Source organism: Microcaecilia unicolor, chromosome 13 (genome assembly GCF_901765095.1).
Source record: "Microcaecilia unicolor chromosome 13, aMicUni1.1, whole genome shotgun sequence".
NCBI classification, from domain to species: Eukaryota; Metazoa; Chordata; class Amphibia; order Gymnophiona; family Siphonopidae; genus Microcaecilia; species Microcaecilia unicolor.
The window spans coordinates 44,485,323-44,504,353 of NC_044043.1; the positions used below are offsets into that span (position 1 = coordinate 44,485,323).

General features: G+C 41.1%; 1 protein-coding gene across 1 annotated transcript in view; it reads right to left on the reverse strand.

The window, feature by feature from the left end:
• Positions 1–10,369: 10,369 nt before the first annotated feature.
• Positions 10,370–19,031, reverse strand: part of AATF (apoptosis antagonizing transcription factor) — a 122,480-nt gene continuing 113,818 nt past the window's right edge. The window contains exon 12 of the mRNA XM_030185632.1: positions 10,370–15,374. Coding sequence (XP_030041492.1) covers positions 15,311–15,374 — 64 coding nt within the window. The 3' untranslated portion in view covers positions 10,370–15,310. The remainder of the gene's footprint in view (positions 15,375–19,031) is intronic.

Genomic DNA, 19,031 nt, shown 5'->3' on the forward strand with positions numbered 1-19,031 from the left:
GCGGGGCTACGGTGGGGGCGGGACTACGGTGGGGCGGGGCTAGGATGGGGCCCCACCAAATTGGTCTGCATAGGGCCCCGCACTTGCTAAGACCGGCCCTGCGCATGGCTGTTATCTTTTTTTTCTTATGGAGGAAAAGCCTCTGTATCTCCAATCCAGGAACTTTTGCTTCTGGTTTTTTTATGGGGAGAAAGTCATCATCAGCTCAAAAACCTCCTTAAGTGCAACTACACTCTGAATTTATCTATTGCATACTTATACATGAGTGTTTTGCACTTATCTTAATTTTGGTATAGCAGACTTGCAGTATTGCGTCCGACGGGGTCCCGTTTCGCCGTCTTCGGCTTTCTCAAGGAAGTGACCTGGTACTGCATGTGTTCTAATACCTGTAAGTGTGAACAGTTTAAATCAGCCATTATACAAAAGATAAACCAGCCTCGATATTTTCTGCACCTATAGTGCTTGCTCTTACCTCGGCGTGATTTCACCTCATTTAATATGGATTCATATTATACACATTTTTTAATTCAAAAACTGTTGGTCAGTTTTCAAATGGACTTATACATTTAGCAGCGGCATTGAAATTCTCTCTAAGTGCTGCAGCATTTTATGGATAATGCTGGGGTGGGTGTTCCGCCTAAATATGGGGACCCTTTACTAAGCAGCGGTAAAGCCCACGGTGGGCTTACCACGTGTCAATCTGAAGTTACTGCCGGCCCAATCCGGGGGGGGGGGGGGGGGGGGGGGAAGTTCCAGCGTGCAGCATTTCCGGTGCTAGTGGAAATATTCAGAAAATATTTCCACAGGGGGTTACCTGGTGGTAATGGGGCAGTGCCATATACTAACTGGTTACTGTGGGAGCCTTTACAGCCATCTCAATGCGTGGCGGTAAATGCAATCTTACTGATGGCTGTGTCTTTTTTTTCAGCCTTTTTACCCTCTGCTGTAAAAAAAAGGGCCTCAGTGTGGGGCAAAAATGGCCCTTCGTCACTAGCGCAGGGACCTTTTAACCGCAGTTTAATAAAAGGGCCCCTATACGTATAATGCCAATACTCGGCTGCTGTATGTATAGTTGAGTGTTTTAGTTAGGCTGGGAAAAATCTGTCCAAAATGTTCAGAACAGTTTGAGAGGGGTGTGGAGAAGGAGGAGGTAAATAATAAGCCTCATATTACAGCAGAATCTGAGTTAGAAAGAGGAGAAATGAGTGGATTATGAGAAGACTGCAGCTCTTGCAGTGTTGCTGACCAAAAGGCTTGTGGCTCAGTGTAATCCTAATATGCCACTCCCAAGCCTTGCAATAGTCCTTAAAGTTGTTGAATATTTTCGCTGAAGACTGAATTGTTAAAGCAGATGCGTGGTACTATGTCAATAGGGCATGACAATGCAAAATCCTGCATTTGTATAGGCAAAGTAGAGACTGCAGCTCTGGTTCTGTGCTGGAATTTTTTCTGCGCAAAACTGTATGTGTAAGAACTGGGTGTGTAGTATCCCTAAGCCGGAACGCACCCAACTTTGGATGTGCTGGAATTGTGACTTTTCTAATGCAAGGTAGATACTCCAGAAGCAACTTTTAATTTTCTATACTTTGTGAAAGGTCTATGGCTATGTTCATCTGCATTGAGATGATGCTTTGTGACCACCTTTGAGCCTTGTGCTCAAATCTGTGTGACTTTGCTGAAGATGTTTGTGCTTTAGGTTGGGAATCCTCAGCTGTGAGAGATGAGACCTTCATCAGTTTGGAAGAACTATGGCACAAAAGAGCTTTTGAAGTAACTGAATGAGGGAAGGGAGGTAACCTCAACAAAGAAGGATCTGATAGATTGCACAGAATCAGCTGAAATCTGCAGTGCAGATTGACTTGAACATAAGAGTAGCCATACTGGGTCAGACCAATGGTTCATCTAGGCCAGTGTCCTGTTTCCAACAGTGGCCAAGCAAGGTCACAAGTACTTGGCAAAAACCAAAATTGTGGCAACATTCCATGCTACAAATCCCAGGACAAGCGGTTGCTTCCCCATGTCTGTCTCAATAGCAGAATATGGGCCTTTCCTCCAGGAAGTTGTCCAAACCTAGATAGGATAACCACTGTTACCACATCCTCCAGCAAAGAGTTCCAGAGCTTAACTATTCATTGAGTAAAAAAAAACATTTCCTCTTTCTGCTTCAAGAACCTCCTCTTACCCTCCATAATGTTCTCAGAGCTTACCGAGGAGGTTCTTCCAGGCTCTTGGGGACATGTGTTTTTCAGTTCTTGAACTGCTCCTGTCGATGGTCAAAACCCAGGCAAATGACATGTCACCAACAAGTATCATTATTTGCAATTTTCCTTCCACAGGTCAGATAGGAGGGAAACCTGACTTTGCTTGTGCCATGGTCCTAAAACAATTGAAGGACAAACAAAACCAGTGAAAATGAAGGTTTCTATTTTCACTAAACAAATGTAAATAAAACAAAATAAAAGACTAATATGAAGAAAAACAATGTTGGTATATTGAAAGAGGAAACCCTTCAGTATATATTTTGAGAGCTTTTTTTCATTCTCATTTGGCAGAGCGGGGAAAAGAACTGAGGAGACTGTTGTGCACAGAAAAGACTGGGCGTACTCAGAACTTTAACCTGGTGCCGAGTTCTGGAAGTACTGCTCCATCCTGCTGCTGTTCAATGCCATTACTCACTTTTGCACCTGATTCAGCTATCAGTTATGTCCAATAAAAAAGGTATCATCTTATTTTCTTTTCCATGTTTTATTTTGTTTGATTTCTATTGATAAGCTATCAGTGGAGAAAGCTTCTCTTCAGCAGTGCATCAGGCTGTGGACGCCACATAATGCAAGAGCCCAAAGAGTAGCAGGTTAATCTTCTTGGGATCAACATTAGGCTGCATCAGCACTACTCTACCATTTGCTTTCCATTCTGTAAGCCTTTGTCTCTCTTCTGTGTTTTCAAACAGCACAATTTCCTGGTGGCAAGACTGCTGCCTTTATAACCTATACAACTTTGTGTCTGGATCTGGCCTTGCAGGGTCTTGTCAGTAGTCAGCAAGGTTTGCACGTGTAGCTGCTTATCCTGATTGTTTTAAAGCTACAGACCTGAACAGCAGAAAGGCTGCTCTTCGGAACAAGAATTAGAAAAGTCAGGAAAATCAGTAATCTGTGGTGATATTTAGCAACTTTCTGCATGGCAAGCTTTGACTAGTGAAAACACTTGGTCAAAAAAATAAAATCAATATATCTATAGGAGATCTGGAGATAGTGGAGGTCAGGCGTTGGCCGTACGGCATCTAGGTATATAGCTACTATGACAAAGTACCTGAAGAGTCACATACATTGATACTGCTTAAAATATGAAAAGTGTTATAAATGATAAATACACAACTGCAGGTCTGACTTTGAACATAAGATCTTGGAGGATATATTGTCTGGCGCTCTGTAAAACAGAGGCAAAAGCCTTTTTTTTTTGGTAAGGGAACATAAGAAATCTGTGCTGATGACCACATACACTATTCACTAACTGCAACAGATGCCCAAAACACAGAACTGAGACAACAGCCAATATGATCAATCCAAAACAGTATATTTCAGAGAACATCCAGCTGTGCATATTTGAAGAGTATGCTTTAATTTAGATAGCTTTCAAAGAGGGACTAAATAGAAACCAAATACTATCACAAATGCTCTTGTATCTCCTTTACATTTCATGTAGGAATACATCACCACATCAGGACGTTGAAACTGGCTGAGTGATAGAATTCATTCTGAGCAGAGAAAGGTGATTAGTGGAGTTCTCCAGGGATCTATCCTGGGGCCAGTTCTGTTCAATATTTTTGTCAGTGATACTGAAGAGGGACTGGAGAGAGAAAGGCAGCCTTTTTGAAGATGACACTAAGGTCTGCAACAGTGAACAATTGCAGAGTAGACAGATTAAAAAGTGATCTAACAAAGTTTGAAAAGTGGTCAAGCACTTGGCAGTTAAGATTAAATAATAATAAAAAAGTAAACGATCACCCATTTAGGAAGAAATAAAAAGAGCGATACGAGAGTGGTGGACTTTGGTCCTGGGGAACTGAGTTTGATTCCTGGCACAGGCAGCTCCTTGTGTCTCTGGGCAAGTCACTTAACCCTCCATTGCCCCATGTAAGCCGCATTGAGCCTGCCATGAGTGGGAAAGCGCGGGGTACAAATGTAACAAAAAAAAAAAGTTCTAGACGTGATCTGGGAAATTACAGACTGGTAAACCCAACGTCAATGCCGGGCAAAATAGTGGAAACTATTAAAGAATAAAATTACAGAACATATAGACAAACATGGTTTAATGGGACAGTCAGCATGGGTTCAGCCAAGGGAAGTCTTGCCTCACCAACTTCCTTCATTTCTTTGAAGGTGTGAATAAACATGTGGATAAAGGCGAGTCGGTTGATGTAGTGTATCTAGATTTTGAGAAAGCTTTTGATAAAGTTCCTCATGAGAGACTCCTGAGAAAATTAAACAGTCATGGGACAGGAGGCAAGGTTCTGGTGTGGATTAGAAATTGGTTGTTGGACAGAAAACAGAGGGTAGGGTTTAAATGGTCATTTCTCTCAATGGAGTAGGGTGAACAGTGGAGTGCCGCAGGGATCAATTCTACTGTGTTTCCCTGAAAATAAGACACTGTCATATTAATTTTTGCCCCCCAAAATGTGCTAGGTCTTATTTTCAGGGGCTGTCTTATTTTTCAGGGAAACATCGGGGTTGGCCCGCCTGCCCTCCGTCGCTCCCGGAACTAACCTTAAACGCCTCCTTTCACCTTCGCAGCAGCAAGGCAGGCAACTCCTTCCTTCCGTGTCCTGCCATCGCCTGACGTAACATCCGGGAGGGCGGGGCACGGAAGGAAGGAGAGGTCTGCCCTGCTGCTTGCCTGCTGCGAAGGTGAAAGGAGGTGTTTAAGGTTAGTTCCAGGAGCGACGGAGGGTGGGTGGAGGGGGGGCCTGGTGACCTCGGGTGGGGGGGGGGGTGGCCCAGGGGCGGCCTTGTTCGGCTCTCGGTGGCCCTGCTTTCAAACAAAAATTTGCTAGGTCTTACTTTCGGGGGAGGCCTTATATCTACCAATTCAGGAAAACCTCTACTAGGTCTTATTTTCGGGGGATGTCTTACTTTCGGGGAAACAGGGTAGAACTGGTGCTATTTAACATATATATAAATGATTTGGAAATCGGAACAATGAGTGAGGTGATTACATGCAGATGACACAAAACTATTCAAGGTTGTTAAAACACATGTGGCCTGTGAAATATGACCTCAGGAAATTAGAAGAATGGGCAACCAAATGGCAGATGAAATTTAATGTGGACAAATGCAAGGTAATTCACATTGGAAAGAATAATCCGAATCATAGTTACATGATGCTAGGGTCTACCTTAGGGTCAGCACTCAAGAAACAAAAAAATAGGTGTCATTGTACATAATAGGCTGAAATCTGTTCAGTGTGCACCTTGTGTAAGGTATGTGGGTTCCAGAGACATGTTAGGGGAGTGTGGTGACCTTGGGGGATGGGGGGGGGGGGGGACGTGAGTATGTATTGCTTACCTAGGAGTCAGCTGCCAGTGATCTCCTCTGTCAAACCTCCAGTAGATTCCTGAGCATTGTAGTATATATGCATCTCAGCAGGACCCCAGGAACCAGGCACACACAGCCACAATTTCCCCCTGGGCATTGCACACCACCTTCATGTTCATGGAGTAATAGGTGTCACTATGTGCCAGGGGTGGGGGGTCTGAGTGCAACATGTTTGCAGTGTAATGCCTGTGACCAAGGGGAAGTGGTCTATGGAGTAGAACTGAGTCACTGAGTCATGTTGTTCTGGAGCGCCTGGGCGAAGTGGGGAAGGTGTAGGTTAGGAAGCCATTGAGGAACTGGGAAAGGAGATGGTGGGCTGGGTGAGGCCTGCATTGACTACTAGCACTAACTGAAATATGCCAATGTCAATAAAGGTGAGGGGGGCTGTGACCTTAAGGTGGACTGGCACTGCATTATTTCTGTGTGTCTTGGCCTGGCAGAGAGGTGCTCTATGGCAATCCTATCAAAGCGGTACCTAGTAAGGCACTCCTGGTCAATGAGGTCCAGGAACTGGGTCCTGGGCCTAAATACTCTCATAGGGATATCTCCTCCTAGTCCATCCAACAAACCATCACCCACAATAGAATTCAGCAGATCCACGGTTAATGTGAGGTGTCCCACCACCACAGGTTCAACCCACTAATCCCAGTGACACCACTTTGCATACCTCCACCTTCTCCATCTAGTGAGACACTTAACCACCACTAGCACTCTCTCTCCACCAGCACTTATTCTCCTCCCACCAGCATATAGCACAGCACTTACAAAGACTGCATCAGCACACAGCACTCAATAACACAGCAGACAGACACAGAGGTATGACAGCCACAGTACAAACAGGTAACATAGTAACATAGTAGATGACGGCAGAAAAAGACCTGCATGGTCCATCCAGTCTGCCCAACAAGATAAACTCATATGTGTATACCTTACCTTGATTTGTACCTCCCTTTTTCAGGGCACAGACCGTATAAGTCTGCCCAGCAGTATTTCCCGCCTCCCAACCACCAGTCCCGCCTCCCATCACCGGCTCTGGCACAGACCGTATAAGTCTGCCCTCCACTATCCTCGCCTCCCAACCACCAACCTCTCTTCCCCCACCTGCTCTTCCTCTGAACATGCCTCATCTAAAGTTGTGTACAAGTACAGGCCTAACTGCACATATTTATGTGAGGTCAGGCAGAGCAATTACCCTGGGCCCTTATGCTGCAGGGGGGAGGTATAATTGGATGTGTGTGTATTTGGGGATAGTGAGGGGTTGGTGGGGCAAGGACACAGCAGAGGGGGACCTGACAGAGTGCAAGGGATAGGTATGGCTGTGCAGGGGAGGGGGGGGCAGCAAGTGAGCACAAGGAGTACAGGAGATGAGATAGGGAGAAGGTATGCAGGAAATGTGCGGGACAAAGTTTTCAGACTGGGGCAGACAAACAAAGCTAACAAACCACTCAGCAATTCTCTATTCTCCTTCAGAACATGAATATACCTTTCCATTCTCCAGGTCAGCAAAAGCGCAAGTTTGTGGTTTGAGATATTCACTTTTATAGCAGGTCTAAGTTGAGCCATTTTCTTTTCCGCTACAAAATGTTTCTCCACCATCCTTATCGTTGACAAATATCCATTTCCTAACACCATCCACATGACACGGCTCCAACACGCCCCTTCTCAAAACACCTTAATGGTCACACACAGACTACTTAGATGTTTTCAAAATTTCACTTTGATTATGGCAATTTGTATGTTTTCACCAGAAAAATGTCTTATCTGGGCTCTCTTTTAGATGCTTTTCTGCTTTGAAAGTGAGCTCCATAGTGTATTAAGATTTTCAGCAGGTATCTGACAAAGTCCGTTATGAGAGACTCCTCAGAAAATTAAAAAATCATGGGATTGGAGGCAATGTTCTGTAGTGGATTGCAAACTGGCTAAAAGAAAACGGAGTAGGACAAAGTGATCAGTTTTCAAAGTGGAAAAATGCCAATAATTGAGTGACCCAAAGCAGATATTTGGAAGAGGGCCCATTAGGCTTGGAGGACCCCTGCAGCATAAGGGCCCAGGGAAATTGCTCTACCTGACCTCACATAAATATGTGCAGTGCAGTTAGGCCTGTACTTGTACACAACTTTAGATGAGGCATGTTCAGGGGACGAGTTTGAACAGAGGGCGGGTGATGTCATGATGGGCAGATCTGGATGGGCTGGAGTGGGGCTTCAATGACAACTTCAGAAGTTGGAGAACAAGGCCAGTGCCCTGAAAATGGCAAGGACAAATCACAATCAAGTATATATGTAGTATCACATCACACCTTATGCTATGAGTTTATCTTGTTGGGCAGACTGGATGGACCATACAGGTCTTTATCTGCTGTCATCTACTATGCTATGCTACTATGCGTGCATTCTCTAATGCTGGCCCTGGCCAAAGGCTCTGTTCTGGGACTTGTGCCATTTAATTTATGCACAGCTGAAAAATAAGCAAATAGGTGATCAGATTTGCAGATGACATAACTTTATTAAAATTCATTAAAACAGCAAAGGATTGTGAGGAATTGCTGGGACAGACTGAAGGTCTATCAAGCCCAGCATACTGTTTCCAACAGTGGCCAATCCAGGTTACAAGTACCTGGCAAGAACCCAAAACAGTACAATACTTTTTATGCTGCTTATCCTAGAAATAAGCAGTGAATTTTCCCCAAGTCCATCTTAATAATGGTTTATGAACTTTTCTTTTAGGAAGTTATCCAACCTTTTTTTAAACCCCAATAAGCTAAATGCTCTTACCACATTCTCTGGCAACAAATTCCAGAGTTTAATTACACACCGAGTGAAAAAATATTTTCTCCGATTTGTTTTAAATTTACTACTTTGCATGCAGCCCAGTCCTAGTATTAATGGAAAGAGTAAACAAATGATTCATGTCTACCCATTCCACTTCACTCATTTTATAGACCTCTATCATTACTACTACTACTACTATTTAGCATTTCTATAGCGCTACAAGGCATACGCAGCGCTGTACAAACATAGAAGAAAGACAGTCCCTGCTCAAAGAGCTTACAATCTAATAGACAAAAAATAAATAAAGTAAGCAAATCAAATCAATTTATGTCCCCTCAGCCGTCCTTTCTCCAAACTGAAAAGCCCTGGCCATCCCATTCCCTTTATCATTTTTGTCTCCTTTCTCTGTATATTTTCTAATTCCACTATATCTTTTTTTGAGATGTGTTGACCAGAATTGCACACATTATTCGAGGTAGAGTCACACTATGGAGTGATACAAAGGCATTATAATTGTCCTCATTTTTGTTTTCCATTCCTTTCTTAATAATACCTAACATTCTATTTGCTTTCTTAGCTGCCGACGCACACTGAGCAGAGGGTTTCAACATATCAACGATGACACCTAGATCCCTTTCCTGGTCGGTGACTCTTAATGTGGAAAATTGCAGCACGTAGTTATAGTTTGGGTTCCTCTTCCCACACGCATCACTTTGCACTTGCTCATATTAAATGTCATCTGCCATTTGGATACCCAGTCGCCCAGTTTCATAAGGTCCTCTTGTAATTTTTCACAATCCTCTTGTGTTTTAATAACTTTGAATAAATTTGTGTAGTCAGAAAGTGTAATTACCTCACTAGTTACTCCCATCTCTAGATCATTTATAAATGTTATAAAGCAGTGGTCCCAGCACAGACCCCTGGCGAACCCCACTATCTAGCCTTTTCCATTGAGAATACTGATCATTTAAACCCTACTCTGTTTTCTTTTAACCAGTTTTTAATCCACAGCAGAACACTATCCTCCTCTCCCAAGAAAAGCTGTAGATTGGGGAGGCAAAATTTCCCTTCACCAAGTCCATGCTGGCTTTATTTCATTAATCCATGCTTAAGAATATGCTCTGTAATTTTGTTCTTTATAACAGTCTCTACCATTTTGCCCGGCCCCGACGTTAGGCTCACCGGTGTATAATTTCCCGGATCACCTCTAGAACCTTTTTAAAAAACCAGCGTTACATTGGCCACCCTCCAATCTTTCAGTACCATGCTTGATTTTAAAGATAAATTATATATTACTAACAATAGTTCTGCAAGTTCATTTTATCAGTACTCTGAGATGAATACTATCCAGTCCAGGCAATTTTAATTTGTCAAATTGCCCCATTACATCTTCCGCTTTTTCAAAGATTTGAATTAGTTTCTCTGACTCGTCAGCTTTGAATACCATTTCTGGCACCGGTATCTCTCCCAAATCTTCCTCAGTGAAGACTGAAGCAAAGAATTTATTTAATCTCTCCATTATAGCTTTGTCATCCTTGAGTGCCCCTTTTACCCTTCGGTCATCTAGTAGTTCGATTCTTTTGCCAGCTTCTTGTTCTATTATACCTAAAAAATCTTTACTATATGTTTTTGCCTCCAATACAATCTTTTTTTTCAAAGTCTCTCTTTGCCTTCCCAGTTAGTTTTGTGGATAAAGTTAGGAAAGCCTTTTTGTTGTCCTGTCTTTATGTGTTTACTTAACCGGTTAGCAGACAATCACATCCCCATTAAGTGCCAGCTCTGCACAAGCTCCACACCCCGACCACCCCGACAGTAACTGGACAAATGTCGCTGATATTGGTAGATGGCCAGCTCAGCAGGGTTTAACTGGGTAGGAGTCTCTCCTGCCCGGTTAAACTCTTTTGAATATCAGGCCCATAGGAGTTGTTTCAGTGAGCTATAGAACATACTCTATGCTGTCAATGTGATAAAAATTATAGACATATTGAAAATGTAATTAAGAATAATAAACCAAAATGTTTTGATTTCGTAAGTCTTCACATCCCTTGACATAATATGTTTATATTTATTAGAACTTATTATACCGCCATTCCTGGCCAGCAGGTCATAGTGGATTACAGACATAATAAAATGGAAAGAAAAGAACTCCATTCAGAAACAGGAAAGAATTATACAGTCACACAAAGAATCAAACAAGCAACACAAAAGATAAAAATGCAAATACTAAATACAAATTCATTTTATGCCACACATTCTTATACACTGAGAACCAAACATTCCATTTGGTCTTATTAGAGTGCAAAACCACCACCCACCTGTATGCAATGTCCCCTGTTTCTTTACAAATATTACATGGCACGTTATATGGCTGTTCTTCAACAGTAGCCTCCTTCTTGCCACCCTCCAATACATGCCATGTTTGTGGAGTAATCTTGAATTTGTTGAACAGTCAGCATTATTTTCCAGTCTAAGTTACAAACCGTGGTAATTTTAAGATATTCTTATGTCTCACAATGACCTTCCTCAAAAGTTGTCTTAACCCATGGAGGGATAGCCTGATCAAAGTAGTGTCTCAAAGGTGCCACATTGTTTTGTTTTACAATGAGGGACCTCACAGTATCCTAAGAGATAATCAAACCCATTGGAATTTTCTCATAATCTTCTACGAATCATATAGCCACCTTTGAACAAGTTTATCCCAGAGTTTTTGTGGTAGCTCTGTATTCAGCATGCTCAGACTTTTGTTTCAAATTTACTTCATAGAAATAAATAATTAGATTCATTACTCAGGACAAATGGGCTGGATCTGATTTTCCTAAATTAAAAAGACCTTGGCAGTGATGGAATGGGCTGAGCAGTTGAAATGGGCGAAGACTTAATAAGGCAACAAACTGTGTTTGCCAGAGTTTCCTTGCTGACATTGCTCTGGTACCTAGTTTGGGAGCTGGGCTTTGCCCCAATCTGCGACAACAAGCTGACTTGGAAGCATTTTATTGTATATAAAGGCCTGCCAATTTGTGACACACTATCATAGCTGTGCCACTGAAGGGGCATGGCAAATGGGCAAATCCCTTTGTGTGCTCCTTTGTACAATTTTCTTGGCACTTTGTTGGGCTGGACTGGTGAATATTTTATTATGCTGCATTTAATGAGTGAGTTTTAGTCTATGTATAGGAGAAGATTGTGCATTTTATTTGATTCTGAAGGTGTTGATATAAGTGATTCATATTTATAAATCTATCCTGGTTACTACTGATTAAGGCAGATACAGGAGATGTACTCCTGTTTATTAAATCTGCTCATTAATCTTTGTACCAATTCAAGGCTACGCCACAACTTTTGCATATAGGAAAGTGTATTGGAGGTGCTCTTGCAATATTAAAAAAAAAAAAATCTTTGAGCTGCACCAGATAAAGGTACATTTTTTGTTAGATGCGGAAGTGTTCATTGTGAGAAATAAGTTTGCAGTTTTATCCTTGATCTATAAATCCTCCAGACTGGAGTACTGAGAATTTATCCTCATACAAGTGGAACTGTTCTTTTGGCTGAATTATATTATTCTCAGTTGTTTATATTGGGTGATTTTAATCTCCACATTCTACCTCCAGAAGATAAAGAAGATATTTGTTGTATTTTGTTTGTTAAATTAGCCCTGTCCTCACTGGGTTTTTTTTTCAAATTGTCCAAGTCCCCATTCAGAGGGGTCAGGAATTGGATTTAGTCTTTATTATTGTCAGTTTTGAATAGTCACAGATTACTGAATTCTTATTAACAGAGCTTGTGCCTTGATGAGATTATTATTTGATCCATTTTAAATTATTTGGTTTGAGTTGCAAAACACAAAAATGTTTCTGTTAGAAGTCAGTACAAAGGTTTTGATAAGGATGCTTTAATCCAAAATCTCTCTCAGGCTTTTGATTCTGTATTGACAGAGTTCTTAAAGGCTCTATTGAGTGCCTGGAATCAGCAGTAGAAGAGGTGGCCATCCAACAACTAGAATGTATTATGTACCCTGATATTCTTCAGAGTTAGAGGATTAAAAAAGGATTGAAAGAAGATGGTGAAAAATCACACAGTAAGCAAGATAAAGAGAAGATATATGATTTATTGGATGAGTATTACTCCCTTTTGGAAGTTCGTATAAAAATATTTTTCCCAGTGGGTGCTTAATTCACTGAATCCCCCTTATGAACTCTGTTCTATTGTGCAAGATCTGGTTTGGGAACCCTCCATATCAGGGAAAGATATTTCATTACAGAAAGTTCAGTCTGCTTATTTCTCTGTATCATGTTCTCCAATTGATGACTTGAAAGCTTGTGTGGATCATACAAATTTAAATTAATAGATGATGCTATTATTATTATTATGCACTTGAATATGATAACTTTGGTATTTGACTCTTGTCCTTCAGGTTGGGTGAAAATGTTGCTGTGAAGCGTCTTGTCATGGGCGATTCATCTTTCATTGCCAATTGTAACCATGTGAACTACTAAGGACTATTTTATTTAGAGAGCCATCCTCAACCCATTATGGGAATAATCTAACTGAAAAGGTTTACCGTTTGCTCAATTTTGAAGAAAGGTATAATAGAGTTTTTAGATCCAAATAGCTACTGCTCTATTTCTAGTCTTCCATTTCTTGCCAAACTGGTTGAAAAGACTGTCCTTAACCAATTGCAGGTTTGTGTACATAATAAAGTCTTATTAGATATACAACAGCATGGTTTTTGAAAAGGCCATAGTGTTGAGATACCAACATGATAGTTTGAGCGACTGGGGCAAGGATTTGCTAATTTCAGACATTTATTTGATGTGTCTTCTCATTTGACAAGGTCAATCTTTGTATATTGCTTCAGTAATTACATGATCAGTAGATGTATTTTGGGTGCGAGACCCCAAAATGAACTGTATGCAAAGGAGGGGAGAGACCAGGAGAAAGACCTTGGGGTGATAAAGTCCAATGATCTCTGGGTAACAGAGGAATGCAGGGTGGTTGCCAGAGCCTGAAGGATGCAAGGTAGCAGAGCAAGGGCCATAACAAGCAAAAGGTCATATTGTCCCTGTACATGATGATGGTGTGGCCTTACTTGGAATACTGTGTTCAGTTTTGGAGATTGAATCTCACAAAGGACATAAGTCAGTACAGAGGAAAGTGACAAAAATAATAGCAGTATTTTTTTTCTAGCCCCCCCCCAAAGTACAGGTACTCACATGATGAGTTGTTCTTAAAGGGTGGGGTAACCATCTAGGGATCCCCTCACCACTAGAGCCCAACCCCTGCAACTAGGCACAGTGTCTATGAAAAGGCAGAATTGTAAGCATTACACCAGTCCTTAACACACACCTGTTTTTGAGAAAAGAGAGCCAGACTTCTACAAATCCCTACACAGAAACTAAATGCTAGCAAACACATTACCTTGGTCAGATAAGCAAAACATGGATAAAGCCTTTCCAAATACAGAATAAATAACCACATATGATAAACAGAAATGTGCAGACAAAAACTGAACTGGAAACCTCAAGAAACTGGACTCTGCCTCCAGTACAACGTCAAAGAAATAGAAACATAAACTTAACTTCAGAATTGCCATACTGGGTCAGATCAAAGGCCCATCTAGGCCAGCCAGGCCACAAGTACCTGGAAGAATCTCAACAGGTATATGAGAAGGGCCAGGGTGTTTCTAAATAAGGCCACTTTTTACCACAGCTTAGGATACAGTAGCATAGTACATACATACACTCAAATCTGTGCACCGATTGGTTAACAGTTCTACTGTACACAAATATTCCATTGCTAATATCACTACGTGCCAGGAAGGCATCAAAGGATTTAAGTACCCAAGATAACGCTGAGACTTAGTGATATTTAAAAAGAAACGTCAAACCTCTGGTATACATTTACCCCCGGATTCTTTGGGTGCATTTCTGAGGTGCAGGCGCAAATACATTAGATAATGCGCTCTGAACCATTAATGGGTGCTAACAACCAATTATTGATGTTAACTGGCACTCATTAAAATTAATGTGTGCATCTGGTTGCATGCTATTCTATAAGGCATGGCACCTAACTCCTATAGCGCACATCTCAAAAGAGGGCGTTGCCATGGGCATGTCAGGGGCGTTCTGAAAAGCTATGCATGGAACTAGAGAATGCCTATGAACGCCGGCATTTACACTAGGTTTCAGCAGGCGTAAGTCTGCTGTCCAAAGTTAGGTGTGGGATTTGCGCAAAGCACTATTCTATATAAGGCACGTGCCCTTTACAGGATAGTGCTTAGCATCTCATGATGTACTCAGTGTGCACCCACAATGCCTAATCAGCTGATGTTGTTTGACACATTACACTTCCAAGAGCAGTGTCATGGACGATTTCTTGCAACGTCCAGCTGGTTTAATCCAAACTTATTAATGAATATTTATACTGGTTTAAAATAAATCACGCACTCTCAGGGCAGATCAAATTTGTGATCCTTCAACTCTAACCTGTACGTTAAAAGCTACTCCAAATCAGATTCAATTATTACACATTACTCAAGTGGACTTGGTGTGGCTCTGTTACGCTATGATTTTGAACACAGCAGCAAAAGCTACAGAAGCAGCTATCCAGTGCTAGAAAGAGTGGCAAAAGACAAGGGGCTGGACCCTTCATATTTTGTGTGTACATGTCTAAAAATGTTTATCTTAGGACTAAAGTGTTCACAGCAAAGTGAAGTAATTTGGTTACAATGTCCCTGTCCTGAGAACTTACAATCTTATGCTTCCAGGAATAGCAAGGAAGAGCTGTATCCTCTTAACTATTCTGCTGTCCTGACAGCCAATCTCATTTGAAATTTTGATACTTGATTTCCAAGGCTTCTCTTCGAGACCAAAATGCTCAAAATCTGGTTACTCCAATCCTCATCCCATGGTTGAGGCTAGGTTAGGGTATAGAAGTCTCTAGTAGATGCAGCTACATTATCTTCTCTGCTTCATGGTGCTTCGTTCTACCAAACAGTGACTGATAAAGCTCTGACCTGAAAGAGAAGTACAGCAAGACAAGTAACTTTTCAATGTCAAGTTTGGAGTTACAGATTAAGTGACCTTATCTTCGTGGTTGGGAACAAAAATAAAATCATAATTAAAATTGCAACCCTGGCAACCTCACTAATAAATACAATTGTAGGAAAGTACGTGCATAACCCCATTTAAATACAACAGAATAATATGTAAATATCTCCATGTGGCCGACTACCATCTCTCTAGGGAATGAGGTTTTCTATAAGCTTGCCCTTTGCAAGCAAGCTCTTCAAGTGAGAAACCAAGATTGAATATTTTAATAGGATGTAGGAGAATGCACTAGGAGGATTCAATCAGATGGGCTATGTGGGGTATAATTTAGTTTTCATACATTCTCCTGGACTTGACGGTACTTGAAAAACAATGAAAATGACCCAGCAACAAGATTCCAATTAATATTACCCATGCAGCATCCCTGATAAGAATGTTGAGTTTCCCATTTTACAACCAGAAATTTCTTTATTTTTTTTTATAAGGTATAAATTTTTCTTCTGTATAAGTATCCACTGTGCAAGGGGGGGGGGGGGAGGGGAGACAGACGACATAAGGATGGCAATGAGAAAACCTCAGGTGCAAGAGTGTGTTTTTCATTTCTGGGGATCTGAAGGAAATCAGAGAAAGGACTGGGCTTCTGCTTAGGTTGGTCTTTCTGAGAGGGTTTAGCACAAAGGTATATTCTGTCAGATGCAAGGAATGCTTGTGAACAGCTCAGGAGAAATCTTTCCATATATCTGTGGCCATCTTTGCAGGGGCAATATTTATTCCTCATATACAAGAGTGTCTAGTTCTCTAAACCACAAGTGTTGAGGACAATTTGTGCAGTCTTCTAGCAAAGAAGGGTTTACTCTGGTAAACATTCTCATATGGACTAGATATATTCATTTTTTCCCCTAGGGTCTAAGGGCTACTCTGATTAATGATGACATAAAAGTAACATTCAAGGCAGAACCTTACTAGATCATATAAATAAATGTTTTATTATTTTGATGCCTCCCTGCAAGGATTCAGTGATAAGCCACAGATGGAAGCATACCCTCAAGTTAGAAAGATCAGGATTGGAAGGCAGCATATTAGAGAGGGAAGGGAGTAGCTGAAGAGAACCCTGATGGGGACAAGGGATGCAGTCAGGTCTGTGGAAAAACCCTAGGGGAAGATCAGGAACAGGAGAGAGAGATGGGATCCATGCTGTGGAGGAAAACTCTGCATGAGAAAGACAAACTAGCAGGAACTAGAAAGAAAGCCTGTGGCGCAGAAGTTAAGGAAACAAAGCTGGAGAGAGCAGATGGGGGGGGGGGGGGGGGGGGGGGGGGGGGGGGGTGGTCCAGAGGATCAAAGGATGAGAAGAAATCCTGTGAAGGGATGAAGGCCCAAAGGATCACACTGTAGAGAAGCCTTTGGAAAGGTGAGGGCTAAGAAGATCAGGGCCTGGAAATGGACCTGGGAAAGGGGGGGGGGGGGGGGGGACAGCAACGGCAGGGGCTGATCACCCTTCCTAGTTACTAAACAGCAGCATTAAGGTCCAGCTTGGACTAGCTATCTCTGAATGCCCACCTAATCCAGACTGGCAGACTACCTCAAAGCCAGCTATCTGGACAGTCTGTATATTACTTATTGTTGGGTTACATGTCTACTTTGAACAAGCATGTCAGCTCTTAACAGTTTTATGACAATTTTATGACAAATGAAACTGAGCACAACAGCAAGTGTTGGGGGAAGAGGGAGAATTAAAATGGATACACCATTAGATTTGGCCAACAAGTAAGTAGCTTGACTTCACTACTTCTTTAGGAGAATTTTCTTTGATGAGAAGCAGAGAAGCAAAGAAGTCAGATTAGATGGCAGATTAGATGGCAGAAATGCTAAATAGTAGTAGTAGTAACTTTCAAAGGCCCCGGGATGCTTTTGTTGAACAGAAAGGTCCCTTCTTTGCTATTTACTGCATTGTTACTTGGCTTAATTTTGCTCGTCTGATTCAGAAACCCACCCATCATTATAGAAGTTCCATCTTCCATTAGCGGCAAAGCTTACCCCAAGAGAGAGCCAAAAGCTAAGACCCAGGTTTTGAAAGAACTCGGGCAGGAAAAGCTGACAAACCTAGGCTTGCAAAGAAACTTGAAAAAGTGCAGGTAGTCAGCAGTCTATTAAAAAAAATTATACATCTTTATAGCCATGTTTCCTTACATAACAACAGTAACTAATAATGCTGATTTGAGCTACAGAAAAAGTATATATTTTAATATTTATACTCACACAACCACCTAACCAAACAGGTTCAAGGTGTTTTACAAAAACAAAGCAATTACAACAAAATAATCCAAAACAACGTCAAAACTGTATCAAATAATGCAATATACATATAATGAAAAAAAAAAAGGAAGGAAAAGCCTCAAAAAGAAGCTCAATACCTTAATGAAGGTTTAGAGAGCTGATGTGACCCCAATGGATACTTGCTTCATCATAGGCAAAAACCTTCCAAAAATAACATCATATAAATCGACATGAAAATATCATTCTATGTCAAAAATCAAAAGCCACTTAACTCAAGAACAGAGGCTGAACACTTCAAACAGCTTCTGATTGCACGCATGTCCCTGGGCCAATGATGGCCAGCGTTAACTGCTTCAGGGTCCAGAAGGCAAAAAATGCAATGTTGACAGAGCGCTACTGACAACAATCTGCGTTTCATTAAATGTATATTGCATTATTTGACACAATTTTGACATTGTTTTGAATTAATTTATTATTGCCTTATTGCATTGATAATCCAGAACCTATATTTTTTGTAACTTTAGTTGGTTTTATAAAAACAAACATACCACAACTAAATAACAAAATGAAAGTTAAAATATAAAACTATTACCAAAGACACAGATGTTCTCAAATCCTTGAAACTATTTTAAAGCACTGCATTTTGAACATGCATGAAGGAAATCCAATACTGTTAAGTACCCACTAACCCTCACATTCTATATACAGCAACTAAAATGTGTGTGCAAATTATTGAGCCAATCAATAATTGGCTAATTATTGGTGTTAATTGGCCTTAATTAGGAGTTACACACATCGTATTCTATAATGCTGTGCATGGAACTCCTATAGCGTGTAATTTTAAGGGGGCAAGGACAGCGGCATTCCAAGAATTTACATGCAGTTTACAAAACAGACTCAATCAGTACCTAAAGTTAGGCTTCATTTATGCGTGTAGTGCTATTCTATAAAGGACGCGGATTCTTTACAGAATAGCGCTCAGCACTTAAATTTTTCGGCACCTTTTATAGAATCTAGTCCTAAGCTTCTTTTCAACAGCTGTAGGCTCCAATTTTTATAGTAAAGATTTTACTAATAAAGAGAGCAATAATCAAAGGCATTTCCATGGGTAAAACACTGTTTTATGCATGGAAATGGGTGGTCTGATCACCATCTACTCTTTATGAGTATATGCGTATGTCAGTAGCATTCATATTGTTAACAGCATGTTTTACAGGCATTTCAGAAGGAAGGTTAGATTACAGCAGGCAGCAATGCACAGTTTTGGACATTTAGAACTGTGAATGTCTGTTTTCTTTTAAAAATTACACACAAAAGGTAGGCACAAAGCGACAATAAAAAAAAAA